This window comes from Triturus cristatus, chromosome 8 (genome assembly GCF_964204655.1).
Source record: "Triturus cristatus chromosome 8, aTriCri1.1, whole genome shotgun sequence".
In the NCBI taxonomy this organism is placed as follows: Eukaryota; Metazoa; Chordata; class Amphibia; order Caudata; family Salamandridae; genus Triturus; species Triturus cristatus.
This window is the reverse complement of record NC_140591.1, coordinates 385,925,174-385,948,400: the sequence shown is the minus strand read 5'-3', so window position 1 is coordinate 385,948,400 and position 23,227 is coordinate 385,925,174. Positions and strand designations below refer to the sequence as shown.

Sequence of the window (23,227 nt, the reverse complement as noted above, 5' to 3'; positions counted from 1 at the left end):
ACAAGCATATAATGTGCGGTTCATTCTGCAACATCGATATGACACATTTCACATAATAGCCCCATTGCATCCAACCTTGAATGAGTTTGATATTTTACAATAAGGGTCTTAAAAACTTTATAGGAGCGGGCTTATAAAAAAACATAATCCGTAAGAACATGGAGCAAATAAAATTTTACATCCAGGGAGCACATACAGAAACCATTTTTATCCAGAACAGCATTACACAATTTAAGACAAGAAAAAAAATGGATTTCACCCTACTCTGACTTTTAAAATGGCATTATATAACTGTCATTATGTAACCCTGGGTCAGGTACCTGAGTCAAATAAGGGTGAAAGGATAATAGAAGGGTTCTCCCTCAAAAAGGTCATAGCCAAAAAAACACATCCAGCCCCTTCTAAAGGTTCTTTCTGCACTCGTTTACTTGGAAAGGGAGACCATGTCTCAATTGTCCCCTAAGAAGAATGCATTTTTTGAGATCTTTTATCCCTGGCCAAATATCCCTGGCTCACATCTTTTCACTATAGGCAGATTTCTTCCCAACATGATCTAGAGACCTTTAGAGCTTCATTATAGACCAATAACTTACTAAGAAATCTCAGAATGTGGGAATTCGCCTACAAGTTCCAGGAAACCAAATTCAATTCCCTCCTTTTACTCTATACCATGGTTCCTGCTGGAAGTGACCATTGCCCCCTAAGGATAACCCCCTCCAGCGTATCCTGAACCCATATAGAGTTATTTCTATTTTGCACTGTTGCTGTGACCAATTGCACCTTCGACTTCTTCTCACTAGTATATATCTTTTTATACTCACTTAACTTTAACTGTTTTGGGAATCAAGGAGTGTTAATTTGTGTTTCACCTTCTAGGGTTTCCTAGACCTGCTACCAAAGGTCAATGGTATGGATATTTCCAGGAAATCACTCCTTTGCATTTACTCTTATTCTCTCTGTGCCTTCAAACATAGGTATACAAACATTCTGACGGGTGCCTCGAAAAAATGAATTGCATTAATTTTACATTCATTAATTTTATTCAAAACTTTATTTCGGTAATATGCCATAAAAGTAACCGAAGATAAAACACATTACACACAATTGTTCCAATTAAAATCATACAAGCAAAACATTTGCCAATAAAAATGGCCATTAAATCCAATATACCTCAAAACAATTAAAATCCAAATTGCTAAAATTGTGTTGTCAATAACAGTTAAATACACATACACCCCCTCCCTCGCAGAGCAGGCTAATAGGTACATAATAGAATCCAGCTACTGAAAGGAAAATGAAATATTTTACTGACGCATCTCTGCCTGATCCGCCACATTGCTAGCACACAGCAGGATACAGCAAAAGTCAGACATTGTCTAGTAGCAGTTTTTAGGATACGAAGGGCAATTTGGTATTCCCTGATACCTAGAAGTCTACACAAAGGAATTATCCACTTTTTCCTGCTCCTTAAATATGCCAGGCAGAAAAATAAGACTTTTTCTTCTGTCTCCCTACTTATTCCACAAGCAATACAGGTATACTTAAAATAATCCTGTTTGCTAGCCCATCTACCAATAAAAGAGGCGATCAGAAGTGTGCTGTATCTGAATTGCAAATACAGTTACCTAGATATGGGGGGCTACATTTCTGCTAGGAACTTCTCCAGATTATAAATATCCTTGATCTGCAGAAAAATATGTGTCAGGGTACCATGACTAGGAGATGTCAACATTCTGACCATATTATTCGGCCAATACTTCTCTTTTAACAATGATATAACAATTGTGCATGCAGCTTCTGGCTCAATCCACAGGTCTCCACACACCACCGTTGTTAAAGTATCTTTAATGTAACTAATCCATGGTGTACTTCCTGACCCAAGGGAACAAAACACTTCTTCAAGGCCCTCCTGATAGGACTGTAACTCAGGTGTGGCCCAAATTCTTCTCCAACAAATAATAGATCTAATCCCAGCTCCCTCTGTGATTGGGCTATGGCCCCGGTCTAGCCTAAGTGAGGGCATGGCGTACTGGCCGGAGGCCCCAGTAAGTGGCGTAAAAACAGATTTTCAGACACCAGCAATTTTGGCATCTCCATATGCCCCCAAAGCTCCACCCCATAGAGTGCAGTTCCCAGGCCTGCATGTTATAGATTTGAATGGCCGGGGTTGTAGGGTGGAAATAGGACCTTTGTTGCACTCTAAATAATGCTCATTAATGTTGAAATAGTTTCATCCTACGTTTTTCAATATGACAGAGCTAATCCAGATCTTCTGTAAGAGTCAGCCGAAGGTAGTCAAAGACCTTCACACTGTCGAGGAGGACACCAGTAAGCTTGGGATTTGATCTAGTGGATTGGCCCAGATTTAAAACCATACATTTAGTTGTATCAACATTTATTTCAAGCCCCCTCTCATTGCAGAAGCTCTCAATGCGGCATAGAATTTTTTGCTACTCCATAGGGAATTTTGAAATGAGGAAAGTTTCATCCACAAACATCAATGCGGGAATTCTATTGTTGACCAGTCTAGGAGCGTCACCTTCACAGTGATTTCCAAAGGAGATCAGATCATTAACATATAGTGAAAAGAGGGTTGGGTAAGAATGCAGCCCTGCCTTACCCCTCGATCCACAGAGAAAGTTTCCATCAACTCACTAGAACATCCACTGCGTACTTGGGCAAAGTTATGGTTGTGGAGCCTAATTATAATATGCAAGAGATCAGAGGGGACACCAATTTTTGTCATAACCTCTGTTGATGTGGCAACAAATGATGGACGGAATCCTGAATAAATAAAATCTTCTCCCCTAGTCAATAGATCTGGGATAAATTAATCGTTCATTTGCTCACTGTGCCACCACAGGTTAGACCCAGCCATATGCAAATCAGTCTGCACCCTGCTCCTCATAGGAACAGTCCAGCCTTACCAGCCAAGCTAGGTCCTCCCTGGACTGGAAACAAGCATCATGGGGCTGTATTTGGGGTATATCACCCCCCCTCAGCCACATTATCTTGAATCCAGTGGCACAGCGAACAAGATACCCACGTCGGGGCATACCCATCCCACTTAGGGTGAAAAGTGCTGCAGCAACAAATGAAGGACAGAATGCTGAATAAATCAAACATTCTCCCTGTGTCAACAGATCTTGGTTAAATCCATTGCTCTTTTGCTCACTACATCACCCCAGTTTGGACCCAGCCATATGCAAATCAGTCTTGACCCCGCTCCTTATGGGAACAGTGCAGTCTGAATCGTCTAGTCCTTCCTGGACCGGAAATAAGCATCCTGGGAGTGGTTTTCGAGTATATCACCCCACATCAGCCAGGCTAGCTTAAATCCAGTGGGACAGCCAGAAAGGGACTCACGTCTAGACATACCCATCCTTCTTAGGGCAAAAAGTGATGCAGCAACAAATGATGGACAGAATGCTGAATGAATCAAACACTCTCCCTGAGTCAAGAGATCTGGGTTAAATTAATCGTTCTTTTGCTCACTACACCACCCCAGTTTGAACCCAGCCATATGCAAATGAGTCTTGACCCTGCTCCTCATGGGAACAGTCCAGCCTTAACTGCCAAGCCTGGTCCTTCCTGTACTGGAAACAAGCATCCTGGGACCACTTTCGGGGTATATCACCCCTTATCAGTTGGGCTAGCTTGAATCCAGTAGCACAGCATGCAAAGGACCCATGTCTGGGCACACCCATCCCACTTAGGGTGAAAAGTGTGGCATATTGTATTTACAAAAATGCCCATCTGTTCTTAATCACACTTTTTCTTTTGTTTCTCTGGTGTTCCGGAAAGTCAATCTTTTGTTGAGCATTGGGCAATGCCAATATCAAGTCAATAGAAACCCTGGGCCAGATTTATCAGTTTCTCATGCAGTGCAGTGCAGCAGCCTCAAATGCCGCACTGCGCTGTGTGAGGAGAGAGCAGGAGAGCGCCATAATTACAGAATAATGGCACTCCCCTCCCCTCTCGCTAACGTCGGCACAGAAATGCGCCACTGACACACCTTTGCACTATAGTGCAAGGGTGTCTCTGTGAGCCTAGCATAGGTTTTGTACTGGAAGGATTCCCTTCTAGTACAAAATACTATGCTTAGACTAAATTCAAACCTGTTCCCACTTTGTATGTGTGCTGTACAGTCCAGCACACATGCAAAGTCGGAAAAGAAAGGAGAAATAAAGGCATTTCTCCTTCATAGTGCAAATATGAAATGGGCACTTTTTCAGACGCTAAGCCATGTCTTCTTTTTTAAGTAAACCAGGCTTAGCGTCAGAAACCTTACGTGATTGCATGGCAATGATAAGTAATGCAAAGCAGCGCTATGCATTGCTTTGCGTTACTTTCAAGTTATTTTCCAGTGTAAAACAGGTCTTACACTGGAAAGTCAATAGGTGAACAAAGATTTAGCGTCCCTTTGTATCACATTTGTGATACCAACACAGTAATAAATCTTATTAATTAGACCCCCCTGTTTTCTACTGGTCATTCTCAGATGCTTTTCCAACCTCATGTATTCATTTTGAGTTGTGCTTAGAATGCTTTTCACCTTTGTTCAAGACCATTGGTATGTCGCGCTCTTTCTTGACTCCTCCCTGGAGAGAATGGCTATGAGAAAACATTCCTAGTCTCTCCCTCACTGGTCTAGTCTATGGGCCTCCTTATGAGTATGGCTGTCTTCAGGACCACCGTACTCGCAATAGTGGACTGACCACTGCCCGCCACAGGACCGTCGCCTCTGCCGTGATCCAGGAATCCGTGGGGGGTCCACCTGCAGTATTTCAAGTATGGCGGTCGGACCCCCACGGGACCGTCGCCTCTGCCGTGATTCAGGATCCCATGGCAGTGGACAGCGGAAAGAGGCAGGAAAATGCTGCTGCGGCACCTCTGAGCATATTCTGAGTTGGTTTCCTATCGCACATTTCATGCCGGTGAGCCCACCCTAAAAAGGGTGGCAGATATGCAACTAAGGGGGCCCTAACCGTGCCCCCTGTTGCTCCTGGCCCTGGGGGTGCATGCGTGGGGGCACATGTTGTTCCCCTCTGGAATTGCATCCCTGTTCATGTACAGTGTGGCATGCACAACATGATGCATGCCACAATGTGTAGAAACATGCTGCAGGCGCTGTCACTGCGGAAGCCTGCTGTTAAGGCTCTTCTATGAGCCTAATACAGCTGCTGCTGTGAGATCTCTGTGGCACTGCCCGCCTGCCGTGGATTCAACCCAGAATCTGGCGAGGTGGTCCTCCTGCAGGCCCAGCATTGGCAGTGCTGCAGGAGGACCGCCAAACTTGTAATCAAGCCCTATGTGGCTAAGTCAGAAACGTGGCTGTATACACGGCTCAAAAATGGAACGGATTCTTTTCTGGGTTCTAATCCGGGCAGGGATGCACCCCATCTCCACAGTTTCTGGTGTCAATTTGCTAGAATCACACTAGCAAGTGTGAGTAGTGCAACTTAAGTGGCTGAGAGGCGACAGTCTGAATTTCCATTGGAAACGTGTCCTGTGTTTTGGATGAACCTTTTATAAGATTAATCCACATTTTCTCATTTGCAACCATAACTGGCAAATTTCGACAAGTCATTCTTTTAAGGAGCATTCTTCCTTAAATGAAACTTTAAGAATGTAAAATCACTGTGGTTAACCATGCAGTGGAAATTACTAAACATGCATCAAATATTCATATTAGCGATTTTTAATTCGTTTCAGTGGTATAGGCAAGCCTCTCGAGAGGGTTCTTCTTTCCTTTATGGTTTTATTCCTCCTAGCAACGCATAGTTTGGTTGTGCTTTGATTTGTTGCCATTACAGTTGCAGAAATCTAAACTCCCCAGGGAGAAGTCCTTAGGAAGTGCACAGCACGCTGCACAGAACATGATAACCCATGCATATTAAAGGTTGTGGTTCTTGGCAGGGAAATTGTTATGCCTTGCTCTGAATCTGCAGCATCAACATTAACTCATCCATGTTCAAGTTGTCCTCAAGCAAAACCATTTTTTGGTGATCTGCCAAAGATAAAGCTTCTATTTAGAGTTTCATTTAAATAACAGTGCTAACAATCCAAAGGAAAATGTAAGGAGATGGAAAAAGAAAACATTCTAGGCGTTTTGAATGAAAACTGTATCAGCACCATTGACAAAGCCAATAGGTCTTGCTTTTAGACCTAATGGCGTTGCCAATACTAGTTACAGATGCTGTGCAGCATGGACAAAAAGCATTTACTGCTGATGCAGTGCAACATTGGATACAATTAAAAAAAGGTTCAATGATTATTCATTTCTTAGGCATACATATGAGTGACGAATGTGTGTAGCATGAGGCTAATGCCAGCATGCATCACCACGCTTGCATACACCTAAGAAATGAGACAGATATAATTTTTTTTATTTCGAGATCTGAGTTGAATCATTAATTACAAATAAAATATAACTACTAGGGGGCATATCAACAACAACCGGCGATAATTATCTCTAAGCGCACTTAGCGCTAGGATAATTATCGCCGGCTAGCGTGAATTTTTATCGCTGAGATAGCGTGCTATTAGCAACGCTTATCTCAATAGCGATAAAAATCCTCACGCTAACAGGCTAACGTGAGATTATCGCTGGAAACCCAGCGATAATCTCACGTTACCTTGTTGATAGGGACAGGCAAACTTAGCCATGATATCCTCCTTCCATAGGATATCATGGCTAAGTCAGAAAAATACCAGACGATAAAAGCAGCGTTAACCGCGGTTAGCGCTGCTTTTTTTGTCTCTAACAGGGTTAGCGACATTCTTGATAATAGTAGAAATGTCGCTTAGCGACATTTCTCCTATTATTTTACTCTAGAACGCCCCCTTTGCATCTCATTAGAGATGCAAGGGGAAGCGTAGAGTAAAAGGGTGCTAACATGCAAATTTGCATGTTAGCACCCTGTTGTTGATAGGGCGCTAGTTTTATCTCTCCTTTTTTAGCTTTTAAAGCCAAAAAAGCAGAGATAAAGCCCTTGTTGATATGCCCCTAAGAAAGCTATTTTTTTAAATGTAGAGGGGTCGGCAGAAATTTGCTGTCGGCCCTCCCCCGAAAATTTAAATAGATATTAAAAGAAAGACCTGTGGAGGCTCAACGGAGGAGTCGGAGGGGGAAGTTTTGGGCAGGGGAATAAAATAAAAATTAAGCTGGGGAGTAAGGTTTGAAAAACAGCATTCAAGGGGGAGAGTATCAGATGCTGTGAATATTTGGTGGGGCAGAAACGCACATTGGAAAGAACTGGAAAACATGCAACTTGTAGGGTGCACAACCAAAAAAAAGTTATTCCATAAGAATGAGCAGCAAAAAAATAAGTATCTGTCGATCAGAAGGAAGGTGTATAGGATACAGTCCAGGGAGGGACAAACACAAAAAGGGGAAGCTAAGCCATTGAATAAGAAGCAAGCAAATGAGAGTGACATAAAGCCAAGCAATGGTAAGCAATGTGTGGGCTAAAGGCCTACTGTAAGATCTTTGAAAGCCTACAATAGGTCTTTTGCACCTAGACAGCTTGCGCTGTCCAAAAAACGAGACGTAAAAATCATGATTTAGTTAATGGACACACTACAAATCAGATTGGATAAATCAAATAACTGGACACTGTCCTTCTAACATTTTTAGCCAAAATACGCGACCAACAGGAAAAATGTGTAAGTAGCACATGTAAAGCAACCAAAGATTATCGGATTCTGTTCCATGAAGGGTTTCTAACTTCTAGATAAGTACTATGCAGATCGATATAACACAGTAAAACAGATTAATCCTATAGCGTGGAAAATTTACAATTCATAGCTTTTTGTCTATCTGCTCATGAAACAGAGTTAAGTACTGAAAACGCAAATAAATTATGTTTAGTGTGTTTATTTACTTCATCATTTATACATTTTTAAATATTCGTGTATGAATGTTCCTTTTTAGTACATATGTCACCTTGTGGCATCTTTGGTGTGATATTGTGTTGGAAATTTAAACCTTGAGCTCAATCAGATCTCCAAGAGCTAATACCATTAATCCCAAATTGGGGCCATGCCCCTCACTAAGGAATAGGAAGGGAATCCTGCTGCTACTTTTGCTTCTCAATGCTACCCCTAAGACTACACATTTCACATCTTTCCTGAAGTAGCTATGGATTGGTTCAGATCTCAAAGGTCGATTGAAGGCAATCTCTAGTTGTCGACTCAACACCCTGTAGGCTCTACCTCCATGTAGTTTTTACCTTGAAGATAAGTTTCCAAATTGCGAAGGTGTGTCCAATAATTACCTTGTTGGACTGATATCTGCATTATGCATTGCACATCAAACTTTAAAAAGGATTCTATATTACATCGGTGAACTGTCTAGAGATGTCAGCATGGGGTTCGGTGCTTATTTCTTTTCAGTTATTGTGTGGACTGACTGCAGGAATTTTGACACTTGAGCTGCAGTAAGGTTAAAGTGAGAGGTACCAAAGGGCTGCCAGGAATGCACCTTCTAACCCTCTCTGCTCCTCATTGACGTCCATCAGAGGACTTTCATAAGTTTGTGTAGTTGGTGGGTTCCACTTTTTTTTTTACCAAATTTCTTTGCACAGAGGAGAGAGATCTGAATCAAAACACCCAGATATTTCACTCTTTTAACTGAAGTCAGGCTGTTTCTGGGGGTGGGAGAAATTCACAAAATTTGCTTTACATAACTATGAAAAAGTTTGGCCAAATTATGCAAAACTAAGTGAAACACAAATTTGTAATTTAGTGCTATATTTTAGAGCGAAATGTATCATTGTGTCATTTCTTGATGCGAGAAAGCATTTTGTGCTACAATATAGTGCGAAAGAGCACAGTGAGCAACAGCTGCTCGTGTTATGATGTTCTTGTGCAATGAGAGGACTCACAGTGAGTCATAGAGAATCCTCATGGTTGATTTGCACCATTGTTGACTCTTCTGTGCAAATCAAGATTCCTTTGGAATCCTGTGTCCAATTGTCTTCACAGTGGATTCGTCCTTTGCAATTTATATCTTCTGGCTACTTTTGTGGATTGCTTACGTTTGCAAGTTTTAGAAGATTCATTAATATCTCACTGGGTACACAGAGTAATATGTGTGATTATTAGATTTTCCTAGATATTCCTATTTCTCTAAATCCACTCCTGTCTACTCAGTGTATACTACGCTTTAGAAAGTATTGCTCACATGTGCATTAACGCTTGAACTTTTTTCTTCACCACCTTCAAAACATTTTGGATTCTAAGAAACCCCTACACCTACATTTCCATCACATAGATGCATGATGCATTTCCAACCTGGAAACGTGTGAATAACGAAACACCTCTAACTTTGTGTGTGTATTTAAGCATTTACCTGACCATCCTTTTCCTCCTCTTCTGGACACACTCAAGTTTTCACCTCTGAGCTTACATTTGCTATTGTTGAAAATCTCATATGCTACCAGTTTTCTTGGACTGCAGATGTTCAGACTACCTCGGAAGAGACGCCAGTCTTCTACACTTCCAGGTCTGTCTCACACACATACTCATGGGATATTTGAAGAAAAGAGCACTTAGCAAAATATGGGTCAGAGAAAACTACATTGTTGGCCCACAGCTGTCTGCAGCCTCTATTGTGTTGGGAGATGTGGTAATAACAATGAAACAGTGGCCAATGTAGTGCCCTCACCAACAGCAACAGACACTCCTGTATACATGACTTAGGTGGTCCTTGCAAACAATCTGGTCTGCATGGTAGATGCTGAAGAGTACCCAAAAGTCTGCACATTGGCATCATGTAAAGCTCCAGAAGTATTCACCAGTACAGACACACATGGATACATCACACATCACAAATGAACAGAACCTTGCATGCACTGCCATGATCTGTTTTTATAGGAAGAGTTTGCCCATGATGACGCCTGTTGATTCTGCAACACACATTTTCCCATCACCCCAGACTTTTCCGTTGCACTTGCAACCTCAGTAATATCATCCATGCTTGTAAATCTCTTAGATTTTTTTCTCTATTGTTTACAATTGCAAACCTCCCTCCAAGCTGCCTGCGTTGCCCTGTTATCGCATATAGCGATATAGTTATACCATATACTGGACAGCATTTTTACCAATCACGAGCAGTTTCTAGTTGAGAGTGTCCTACCCACCCTATGGTCTGACCACTCTACTATCCACTTCAGTATAAAACTTCCATCAGTAATGAGAGGTCGAAGACGAAGGGTAGAGATATCGAAGTCCTGTCCCTGGAAAGAAATTAGAAAGAATGAGTTGCTGACTACTTTGGAGACTGAGTCACCTAAGGTGTCGTCTGACATCAACACCTCAGCATATCATTTTGAAGAATGGCTGAGATCAGCTGTGAATTTGCTTGCTCCGGAAGTTATTAAATCTTCCCACAATAAAAGTGTTACTTCACCTTGGTATACGCATGAGCTGCGGCAAATAAAAATAATGTGTAGACGTAAGGAGCGAATGTGGAGATCTGATTATAGTTTGGAGCATAAGATAGGGTATAATAGTATACTGGAAGAGTATAAGGCAGCGATAAAACAGGCTAAATCAGTATATTATACCAAAAAGATCACAGAGACTACCAACTCCTCTAAAGAGCTGTTTTAAACAGTAGCAGAGCTAGCTAAGGGTCCAGGTGATGAGAGGTTTCAGCCAGACCAAAGCTTTGTGGAACAACTGTCTTTGTTCTTCCAGAATAAAGTACAGACGGTATACAATTCTCTGCTTACTACCGTAGGTGCTCAACAACACCTGACTGTTCCATCCCCGAGTAATCGGGATCTTCCACATAAGCTAGCTCACTACGTCCCCCTGGAAGAGGACCAAGTGGTCAACTTGCTGCTCCAGACGAAGTCTGGTTCTCCATTGGACCCTTGTCCCCCGTATATTCTACATCTACTGCCCCACAAGATCAGTTCCTTTTTGACACCTCTTATTAACGCCGTCACTGCTTCTGGGGTATTTCCCACACTGTGGAAAAAAGCTTGTATTAGGCCTATTTTGAAGAAACCTACCTTAGACCCTTTAGATGTAAAGCACTATCGGCCAATTTCCTGTCTTCCATTACCTGCTAAGATTCTGGAAAAAGCTGTTAATTTACAATTAACGGACTATCTGGATCGGAACAACTTGTTGGATCCCACACAGCATGGTTTCCGTTCGTCTCACTCCACTGAATCTACATTGATCATGGCTACTGAACAGATTCGGAAGGTGATGGATGGGGGAGGTACAGCCATACTTATCCTGCTCAATCTGACCGCGGCCTTCGATACTGTAAACCATTCGGTGCTGGTGCAGCGGCTGAAGGAAGTGGGCATTGTAGATAAGGCCTTAACCTTACTCACCTCCTTCCTAACATCGCGTGAGCAATAGATTCATTGGAATGGTGTTCAATCGGGATTATTCAAGCTCCCGTGCGGAGTACCGCAGGGCTCTGCGTTGTCTCCGACTCTTTTTAATCTGTATGTCAGACCTCTGGCACAGGTTATTACTGAACATGGTTTAATGTTGGTGTCGTATGCTGACGACACTCAATTAGTGGGCTCCATGTTTCAGAATGTCGAGCAAACAGCTGAGAGGTTCTGGAACTGTCTTACTGATGTAATGGCATGGATGACTGGGAACTTCCTGAAGATAAATACTGATAAGACCAAGGTCATAGAGTTTGGCCAAATTCCTTCCATCTGGAGCCAAACTTGGTGGCCTCCTGAGGCAGGCTCCTGTCCAGTCCCGGTAATCAGGGCAAGGAACTTGGGAGTGGTACTAGATAAAGATCTAAAGTACGCCTCTCAAGTCAATCAAGTCCCCTCAGCCTGCTTCTTTACTTTGAAAATCTTACGGAAGATTCTACCTTTTATCCCGTCGTCTCTCCGTAAAACGGTGGTGGGAGCCCTTGTCCTTTCAAAAGTAGACTATTGTAATGCGCTCAATCTCGGGATAGGTAAGGGACAGATGAAAAAACTCCAATCCCTCCAGAACGCGGCAGCGCGACTACTTCACGACCTGCCCAAACGTCATCCGACCTCAGCAGTTATCAAACAGCTGCACTGGCTTTCAGTAGGCCAGAGGGTAACATTCAAAGCTCTTTGTCTGGTGCATAAGGCAATTTATGGGGGCGGAGCCTTGGACATTCAATTGATGTTTCCCATGTACTGACCCGCTCGTACCCTTAGATCTGCTAATGTAGGGCTGGTCTGTGTCCCCAGAATTAAAAGAGCGAGATGGGGTGGAGCTGGCTTTTCATATCAAGCCTCCAATTTGTGGAACTCTCTTCCGGAGGTTGTCAGGCTGGAACCTAATAGGTTTCTCTTTAGAAAAAAGATAAAGACCTTCCTTTGTCCAAGCCCCTAGGGCTTCGCGCTGTGTGTTTGGTCCTCTTAGCGCCAAGACGCCACGGCATAAGCGCGCTTTATAAATGTTTCAGTCAGTCAGTCAGTCATCGCCTATATGCATTAATGATTTGTTGAGCCATAGAACACCTGCCAATGTGGGATATCCTCCTTGATGTCAGCTCTCTGTTGCCATTTTGGTAGCCTTGTTATCTACTGTGACAGGATTCTCATTGACTCCTCCCTCATAACTGAGTTTCAGTCCCTCTAGCCCTCAGATCTCCCCCTTTGACAGCAGTGCTAGTAGGGGCTCACTCTACCGCATTCTTTGTCTGGCTCTGAAACGATTCTGAGCAGAAGTCCTGATTTGCCTTTGCAAGTATGGATCTCATGCATGCCATGCCGCTAGTTCTCTCTAATGCCCAGCACCAACTCAAATCCCTCATCAACTATCTCCGAACAAGATCCATCATCAGGCATGGATGTCCATGTTCTTTTATCTGACATGGGGAAATAGGAAATTATGTACCAACTCTATTACTGAATTTCATATGGATTAGGTGAACATTAACCTTGCTAAGAGAAGGTTGAAGGTAAAGATTAAAGAATATGATTAAAGAATATGATCAGTTACTACAACTTAATTATAACAAAAAGTGGGTTGGATAGTAAGGCATCCATGGAGTCAAGAAACAGTCTTGATGGATAATGATTTAATGTAGACTGTGAGCCCTATAATAGTGATGCCCATCAGTCACCAAGACATGCTAAACGTCTTTTCTAGTACAAAGTTATTAACTAAGTTGAGCCTACATTTTTGTTCTCTTAGCTCCACCTCGGTTGGGAAAGCCAGGCACAGGTATTTTCTCAACTCCACTAGAGGATGAATTCGGAAGGAAATGAAGAGAGTGTCCCAGTTTTGTGGACTGTTTAACCTTGCAGCACAGTTATATTCTGTGCCACAGACAATGTTAGCTTCATGTATTCGACAGTGCCGAGTGACTTCCCAAAGGGTACACCACATTACAGAAGCATAATTATTTGAATATAGCTGGTTCCTCTCTGGGGTGGGGCATGGTGGGCACATAAATTATGGATTGTGGCTCAAATATTTTCTAGTTGCTGAGATTAATTCTAGCATTCCACTCATCCATTTTTGCTTTCTATTGAACTCATGATAACTAAATCCAAGAGTTTTGATTGCCTGCTATATTTGTGTTTCTTTTTATAGTATGACCATTTGGTGATGTTCCATGTGCCCGTGTATGCACCATGGCTGACTGTGAAAGATTAGGTTAGCATATTCCAGAATTTTTAAATATTTCAAAACTATTTTATACCGTTACTATTTATGCCTTGTGCTCAGTGTATGCAATCAAGGTCTTGAGTGCTTTCCTAGGGGTGCCTTGACACTCATATCTTCCTTGGAGTTTGGGTTCTTGATTTTCATACATGCATGTCCGCATCAGACAAGACAAGGAGGGAAAAAGAGAGAGAGTGTTTGAATGTGATGTTTACTTTTTCTGCAACAGTACTAAGGAACCTCTGCCTTGCTATCACCGCCACTGCTCGTTTAGAAGAGCACCAAAATCCTTGGTTGCGTTTTTGCATTTGTGTGTCATCCTCCATTTTAGTCTATTTCCTGGTGAAATTATTAATCTCTGTGAATCACTGCCCACTACTGTGTGAGATGTGTGTGGAATGTAGTACAGGTGCTTTCCAGGGTTTGACAGTCCATAAGTGCTAGTGATTTGTTGCACTTTGCAACCTTTCTTGCACTTCAGTTAGACTTTGTTACTTGTGTCTTTGATCAATTGGAAAAGGTCTTGAAGTTTGGTACTTCTGAATAGTATTAACATGTGTTTGATGACTTTGCCTAAACTTGGCCTGATACTAAACATCAGAAATTGTTCTGAAAATTAGATATAGCAACAATGATATTGACATGAAGTGCCATTAAAACTGACTAAACATTACATTTTACAGTTCAAGTTATACAAAAATCAATTGCATATGAGTTTTTGAAAAAATGCTCATAAGAAGTTGTTTTTGAGCAAGTGAACCACAATACAGTAATTTCCTTTGATTATACTTCATGGGCGAAGTTTGTGTAATAATATTTGGTCTGATTGTGCCTTTAAACATTGAAAGAACTGATTCAGAATTTAAGAAGACAGATGAAAGAAATTGTTGATCAAGAGCTGAACCTGGCTGTTGTTACTCCAGGAAGTTCACATCGTTGTCATTCATATGATTGTATCAGTCAGCCCCATGGTAGATTAACCTTGCATGCAAACCTAATAGCAGAGGAAATGAAATGTTTACAACCGGTATCGGAAGACTGATAGTCTAATTCACTTCCTTTTGCTGCTAAGTTTAAGCATTTCTTTCTGTCACCAAATGTTTGTCTTCAAAGGAAGTATTACATTGCCAGATTATCTCCACATATTTTATGAGACAATCCTTTGTGCATTAGCTCATTGGTTGCATGATACCATGGTGAGTATGTGATTAGATTCAGGGATGTTTAAAAGACAATGATTCTATGAGTATTTTGAGCGCTTTATAGAAGGTGGAACACTCTGCTCTATTTGGTCTCTGAGGATTTTTCTACTGCATTGGATGAATTCTATAGAAGGGACTTCAAAATGAATGGCAGGTGGATGACTATGAAGATCATCCAAAGGGTGCCTCTATTAAATGCTATTAACGACAGAAACCAAAATCACATTAGAGAAAAGAAAAAAAAAACATATCTTTTAAGTCAATCAGATGTCCATGAGGAATACTTTCTAAATACTTTCTTGGTCAAATGTTATATAAAATTGTGAAGGCCGCCATTTTAGGTGTTACTGAAAAATCTAGAATTCTAGACTTTAGAGTATATATATTGAAATCAGCAAGAAAATGGGCAAATCAAATTACCACCTTACTTCTCCATGGTACATGCAGTCTTTCCCATCCTACCACTTCTCACACTAACTAGCCCCTCTAATCCCACCAAATCTTGCCTCTTACACTTTCTATGAACCTTTTCCTCCTCTATCTATCTTCTTTCCAAGTGGTGTTTGGCCTCAAATTCAGCAGGACGCAGCCCTGTTGCACTGAGTATTTGTTTTTTATTTACAAAAAGAAAATCCCCAAACAGGATTTTGTTTTTGTCAAGAAATAACATGCTCCCTCACCTTGGGTGTCTTCTCCCATGGCGGGTGGGAGCATTACAACAATTTTACTATTCCTTCCAGCTAGGTTTTAAGTGACGTTAAGAAACATTGAACAATGGCTTTAAGTCTGCGGATCCAAGTTAGGGAGTAAGGGTTATAGAAATTATGCCTCAGCATAGACAGAGTCATCTCCGCTAGGGCCAAACTGAAAATCTGCCCACATATAGACTGGGTGGACCATTATGTTGGCGGGGAGAGTACTCCGTCACCACTGCAATGGAGTTCCCTTCCCGCCAACATATACATTGGGATCATTGTGTCCTATATGAGATTGCACTTCATGGTATCATGAATTAAACATCACTGGGCTCATGCCTTTCTTTGACACCATGGATAGCTTAAGGCATCTTGGTTACCACATTTACGTTGGTAGAGCACCTTTGGCTAGACTATTCTAAATTCCGTTTAAATCTATACTTATTTTGGCACTTTATCTGGGAACATGGGAGGGATATGTAATTGTACCAATTTGACAGTATTTATATTTGTTTCATTATGATGTTTATTGTGATTGTTTTTAACCCTAATATAAAATGTATGTAGTCATTTTTATTAGGTCATTTATGTGATGGCAGGATCAAAGTGTGTCTGACTTAACTCCCTTTAATGCCATTTGGATAAAAATCCTGTGATATGTTTAGTTTGCTCCTGAACTTTTATGAAATGATGCTCTTATTTTCGCCTTCATTAGGAACATCTGTAAAATTGCTGGCTGCAATAAGAGTCAAGAAAAGAAAGACATAGTTATACATAGACACTAAGATAGTAATCATGTTTGTTCAATCCAAGTGAGTGAGTGATGATGATTGAGCAAGTCAATAGCTAGTTATAAAAACCTATAAAAGACATCCATCTGTTTAAAGAGAGATGGCTTTGAGGTTCCTATTTTTTACGACTTATCATATCACTTCTGTTGCCATTGACCACATGCTTTGCAACTGCTTGGAATTGAATGTGTTCTGGGTTTGAATTAAATCTGTTACAGTAGATATGCTGGTTGTAGCATTTGTTTTATTACCAGATATGCATCCCAAAGAGAGAATGATTTTAATAAAGGGTGACAAGTGCTCGCTTGGAATATTGTGTTCAAAACAGCTGTCGAGAACAAGACTCATGGCACTGGTGTCTCAACACAACACGCAGGAAGCATTATTATTAATGTTGATTGTATGCTATGAGTACATTGTTTTCTATCGTTTTTCTGTGACAGATGATCAGACCGACCAAGTAGAGTATGTACATTTAAGATCACATCCTTAGGAAGTGGATCAAAAACGTTTTTGTGGTGAATCTAAACAGAGAAGGCCTGCATGATCCTTTAAAAGATACCCCACAAAAAGTAATGGAAATACTTTTTAGTTGAAACTTGACATGCCAAAACAGGTCACAGAAGTCAGTGTGATGGAATGGAAGGGCCTCTGTAAATCAGTGGTGCTCCTGCCTCACCAAGCTCCTGGTTTTTCTTCTCTATTTAGAGTTGGGGGTACCTGGGTTTCTGATGGTTGGGCCTAAACTGTCTCCACTGTTAGTAATCACTGACCTGATGGCCCGTCCACCACAAGCCCATTAGGTCAAAGTGGCTGAAATCCTGCAATGTTTATGGCAAGGTGACTGTCACTAGATTCCCCTGCCTATGATTGCCACAGAAGACATCAAAACATGCATTGGTTTACTACTGCGAGATGGGGATTTGAATGAGGACCAAACTAACGTACTCTCTTGGGGATAAATCAATACCTTATTGGATATTTGTTTTTGTTATTTTGTTTTGGCGATTTATAGCACAAACTCAGCCCAAGGGCACTGGAGTGCTTTACATGAGCACCAGTTACGTTACACACGGTCATATTCATTTTTTAGGTTGGGGAAATTTAGTGATTTGTTCAGAATCACAGGTGGTTGAGCCAATGCTTGAACTTGAAGCAGGTTCCCAAGTTCCAAAGTCAGTAGATCTCGCCAAAACGCCATTTCCTCTCCGCTTAAAATGCGTTAAGTTGCCCATCAGTTGCAACCACCCTCACAGAAACACACTCTCACCCTAAAGCATGCACACAAGATACATTTAAGAAAGGATTTTTTCTACTCACCTCAGCTGCCAGGGAGTGTCACATTCCAGCCAATTGCACTCCATTTCTGTTACACAAATTGTGAATAATATATTATTCACTAATAGTGCAATACAACATTTGACAGAAAACAAGGATCAGGGGGAGATTCTCCTGTGTTCTTGGCACTGATTTTGCCACTTCTGTGGCCAGAGGTGCCAAAGGCAGCATCTTGGGTCACAAGGGGTAAGCTAGGGGTTGCAGTTGTGACCCCTGGACACCCCTAAATGATGTCCATGGCATATATGCAGTGATTCATTTTCTATATACTTCACTTAATTTTTTAAAAATACATTGTGATTGATGCTTGAAAACATTTGAAATTCATTTAGTGCTCACTCTATATAGGTATGGTGAATTTGCAGACTAGTTTCATATTCAGGAGGCTTCATTGGGCGGTTGCAGCTAGTAGGCAATGTAATGATCTTACTCAGCAAGGATTTGGTTTATCTCTAAATGACTATGTTTGTTCAGTTGGTGCTCTCCCAGGAGAGGCATGGCAGTTCCAGGCTAGGAAATCATCAAACAACTACCATTCACAGGGAAAAACTTCATGCGTGTGTGGGAATAGGTTTTTTTCATTTCTAATTAATAAAGTCTTGCTTTGTAAATTTATACTTAAAAAACAAAAAACTTTGCTGAGTGGACACCAACTTTGCAAAGCTTTACTGCCTTCAATGGAGTCACTAATGCAGCGACTCCACTGAAGTCAAATAGATCTCTAAGGGCCTGTTTTCGTGATATTTAATACTCCTGCCAAATAATAATACCACGGGGTACGTCATTTATCAGGTGCCACAAATAACACCTATTATGAGTCTGAATGGGAAAAATATGTGGATTATGGTGTGTAACACACCAAAATCTGCATGATATGGTCAATACTGTATGCTTTCCCCCGTTAGATTTTGGCAGGTTTGACCTGCCGAAATTCAATAATGGTTGAGTTTTTGACATGTGCAATAATTATCGGAAGCGTTAAAAACCTACACATTTGCAATTCTGTGTAAATTTGTGTGGGTGCCTGGTAGCCAACAACATTACCCAATAATAAGGTGTTGCTTGACGCAATAGATTATCATTTGCCTTTTGAGATGAAGATGGTCAAACTCTTCTTTTCCTGGTTGGGGATTTATAGTAATAGATCTTCAAAGAGTACTAAGGGAAGTCTAGTATTTTGTCATCTGTTTCCCACACTTTCTGGTATCCAGAAGGCTCTGATGCAGATTTAGGTGTTACAAAAATCACCAGACAGCTTAATATCATATACCAGGATGGTGTCATACATGTTCACAACACCCTGAAGGTAATGGAACAAAACGTGGCATTGATAGAGGTGGGCTGAGGAAGTTTACGGAGATTTATGAGACTTGAGTGTGACTGTTAAAATTCTTTAGTCCTTTCATCTAAGAGAAAAAAACATGGCAAAGCCTTCTTTGGAGGCCCTTTGAAGCTGAATTTTCCTCCACCAAGATGTAACAGGTGCAATGCCTACACAGCAGTTCTGAAACCTGATGGTGGGAGAAAAAACTTCAATTTGCTTGAATCTAACTCTCGATCTTTTAAATAAATCTCCCCAACTGGTTTGAAACCACAAATTCTAAAAAGCAAAATTCCAAAACTTTTTCTGCCACAATGCATTTTACAACCTTTTTCTGTATTAGTTTTACATTTTATTAACCTACCAATCTTTGAACCAAATGTTTTATAAAATCAAAATATCTTGAAAGCGTTTGAATTAGCAATCTCATCAATTTGCAACTCAAATATTTCTTATGGCTTTGTAAATTACAAGCCTAAATGTTGAAGTTTTATACTTTTTTCAGTGTCACTGAAGCTCTGAAGTCCCTCCTATATTTTTCAAGCACCATACTAAAGCTAACTTTAATAATGTGCTTATGTAACAAACTAAGGGGCAGATTATGATGGTGGACGGACTGGAGTCCGTCCGCCATCGTGGTGGTGACCAGGACCGTCCACAATACATAGCGCCAAGAAACCGTCCGGTGAATGCCGCGCTTTATAAGTAATTTTTACATTACATTACATTACATGGGGCGGTCCCGCACACCCAATTAGCATGCGACCGCCACCATGGCAGTCGCATTTTGTACTTTAACAATGCGGCGGGTGCTGCTGACTGCAGTACCTGCCACAAAGTTCAAAATGGATGTTGTACATTTCACTACACTACGTGGCAGGCACCACACGATGCCTGCCACTTGGTGCAGTGAAATGAAGAGGGGTACCATGGGTACCCCCCAGTGCGCAAACACCACCTCCAGATACAAGGGGGGCCCGCAACGGGCCCCCAAAGCCAATCTCCACCAGCCTTTCAATGGCAGTTTACCCATCATGGAAATCTGGCTGAAGACACCATCCTAATTTGGGGGACGGTGCCTGCTAGGCACCGCCACCATTTCATGGACGCAGACCGCTCTGCCAAGCAATTGGAACGATTGCCTGTGGCAGTTCCGTTGCGGACGGTCTTTGCTTTCACCACGGTTGCAGTCTGGATACCCCAGCCATCATAATGTGATGGGGGAAATCGCAGTCCAATGGCGAAGGACCGCCACCGCATGGCTGGACCTGGCGGTCCTTCCGCCATCATAATGACCCCCTTAGTTTTTTTATAAATTCTAAAAAGTATTTTATAAATATTTAGCTGTGAATAACAAATTGTCTCATCATCTGTATTTTAATTTCAGAAACCATATATATGTTCATTTTTTAACCAAAGGGAAATCCTGGGAAACGGGTATTTTCCCACAGTAATTCCCATGGGAAATAGAACAGATCTACAAGCCATTTTTCTGGGGTGGACAGATGTATCAAATGCAATTTGTCTAGTTCAGTAGGGGGTTGTTTTTAATCCAGACTGGTTAAAATGTCCATAAAGATTGAACAAGATATGAGGGGAGACTCCCAATTACAAAGTTATTTTCATTACATCAAAAGCAGACTCGTAAAATAGGGTAAAACTGCAAGTTGTTCAATCTTGATTGAATAACACCATGTAGTAGGGTAACTAAAGTCAGTAATGAATTGTTAATACTCCTATGGTTTCTTTATTTTTCAAAACAGCACAGTCTTATATGAATGCTGCCCTGGGTACATGAAGCTAGATGGATCTCAAGGATGTCCAGCAGGTAATGTACAAGACAAACCTTCTTTAGATAAACATGTTTCACTGTGAGGGTACATATGAATTAGAATGCATGTATGTAGAAAATAAAACTTGATGTTATTTAAATCAATACTTGGATTTGTGACAAATTAGAATAGAAATAAAAACATAAAAAAATTCATTAAAAAATGGGGATTGAATGATAATATGTCTGCCTTTAGAATTATATATCTCTTAGTGCCAGGCATCATCAGACTATTTGCACAAATGATGATGCTAACATACATTTCAAATCGCTTTTTCAAAAGTATTATTTTACCAGTTGACTGAAGGAGCAAAATTGTTTGAAGATTTCTCATCATTATGTTATGTAAATGACACATAGAGATGTGTGGGTTCAACAGATTACATTTTGTCCCACATGGTTATGCCACAAAAATTAAAACAAAAACATAGCAAAACTTTAAGTTGTAGTCCACTCCTTCATTAAAAGTATAAACAAACAAGTTTGATTGAATGATAATGCTTTAGTTCACAGCTATACATCTGTTTTTGATTCACAAACAGTTTTTTAAACTTTAAAATTTTTACCACTGTTAATGTTTGCTAAAATGTTGAACCTATGTGCGCATGTAGTTGGAAGGGTGGAACCCACTTTGAATTTCTATTTCTTGGGATCCTCGCTGAATCTCTCTCCTGCCCCATCACTCCACTTTTCTGGTCTGAAGGCTTGCTGACTCTCCATGATTTCCTTCTGTGTCCTACCCCCTTTCCCACTTCATCTCCACCTACTGCAGGAACTCAAAAGTATTCATGTGGCCACCTGACCTCTGTAGAAATGAAGTAAAATAAATGTTAAATGAATTATCAGCGACAATCCAAGTCTCTTTCATTTTCTCATCATTTCCACTGTCCCCTACTCCAGTGACTGCCCAATCCTCTGTTCCTGTTCTTGCATTTACCACAAATGCAACTCAATTTAACTCTACAACCAGACGCCAGTCCCTATAAATAGAGTAACTCACCCAGCTCTGGAGCAACGCTATAGCCTGCTATGTGTTATTTTCACTTCTATGCTATCCCACCAGTTACTTCCCAGTAACCTTCTCTTCCTGTCACTCTCCAGTAGTGTTCCCTTCTCCATCACTGCCACAAACACCCACAGATTCACACTGAAACACAGGACTAATCAGCATGATTGCACACTTGACCACATTCTCTGGTTTGTCCTTCAATATGGGACCGTCTCTGAATGCAGCACACCTGCTTATCTTGCAGGCAAGCTTACCACCTCTGGTGGATCTCAGCACTCCCCTTTCCCCAGCCAGGACACCATCAGACTGCAGACTAAGAAGTGTAAAAAAGGAAAACCAAGGTAGAAGTCCGTTTCCATGAATGTACCCAGGATTTGAAACAACATCCCTGTATCCATCAGAACAGCCCCAGTCCTGCTTCAGTTTAGAAAGGGTTAAAGACTCACCTCTTTAAGGAACGCTACATCACAATACATTAACCAACCGCAACCTAGCTTCCTCTCCTCCTACTCCTTGACTTTATGCCTGCTTTTGATCATCTGCACAGTTCCAGCTCCACTGCCTTTGGCTAGGTTTGTGTTGTAGAGATACCGTATATATATCTACATACAAAATACTAAGCCATGCACTAAGGTGGCCATTGGTGAGATACCTCTGCTATACAAAATGATGGAACAAAGGAATAAATATTAAACCACTTTGAAATAAATCACCTTTTCATTGTATAACCGTTTTAAATTCCTCTTCTGTATAAAGAGGTATTAGTGTTCTTTTCAGTAAACCGAAGAATACAGGATATATAGACAATGATGATAAGAGGGAATACTTTGATTAACTTTGTGGAGATTAACTTTGTGGAGTAGGTCCAGAATACAGTGAGACACATGATAACTCATAAATATTAGAAAGACGTGGGCTATTAGTTATTTCTTTAAGACAGGGTTTAATTGTTTGAAAATGAAATGCATAAAATATAATAGAAAAATGTTACATACCTTTTTTCATTATCCTCTTCAAAACTGTTTATTTAGGGAGATTACCCCATAAAATGTACAATTTCATGTGTAAAATCAAAAACAGAATACCAAAACATAATGTACAGGACAACACATTTTGAAATAGAACATTGTAATACCATATCCTAATAAAATAATAGAGGCCAAAGTGCAAACATGCTACTGATTTCACTACCATAGACACCAAGCTGCATGTAGAAATGTACTTCATCCAAATACAATAAAACCCTGAGTGTTCACCTTTAAAATCCTTAATGCCATCTGATTATTACTTTCTCCCAAATTCAAGCAAATTGGTTGAATTCCTTTTCTTCTGAGCCCTGAAAATATGGGGCAAACAAACAAAATGTTCTATTATTCTCAATCAAATGCATATAAAA

The 23,227-nt window shown here is 40.9% G+C and overlaps 1 protein-coding gene across 18 annotated transcripts in view; it reads left to right on the top strand.

The window, feature by feature from the left end:
• The window catches only part of POSTN (periostin), a 161,137-nt gene that overhangs the window by 9,948 nt on the left and 127,962 nt on the right, over nt 1-23,227 (top strand). For all 18 annotated transcript variants that reach the window (XM_085621745.1, XM_085621755.1, XM_085621752.1 and 15 more), the window contains exon 3: nt 20,755-20,819. In XM_085621745.1, the coding sequence (XP_085477871.1) occupies nt 20,755-20,819 (65 nt within the window). The remainder of the gene's footprint in view (nt 1-20,754; nt 20,820-23,227) is intronic.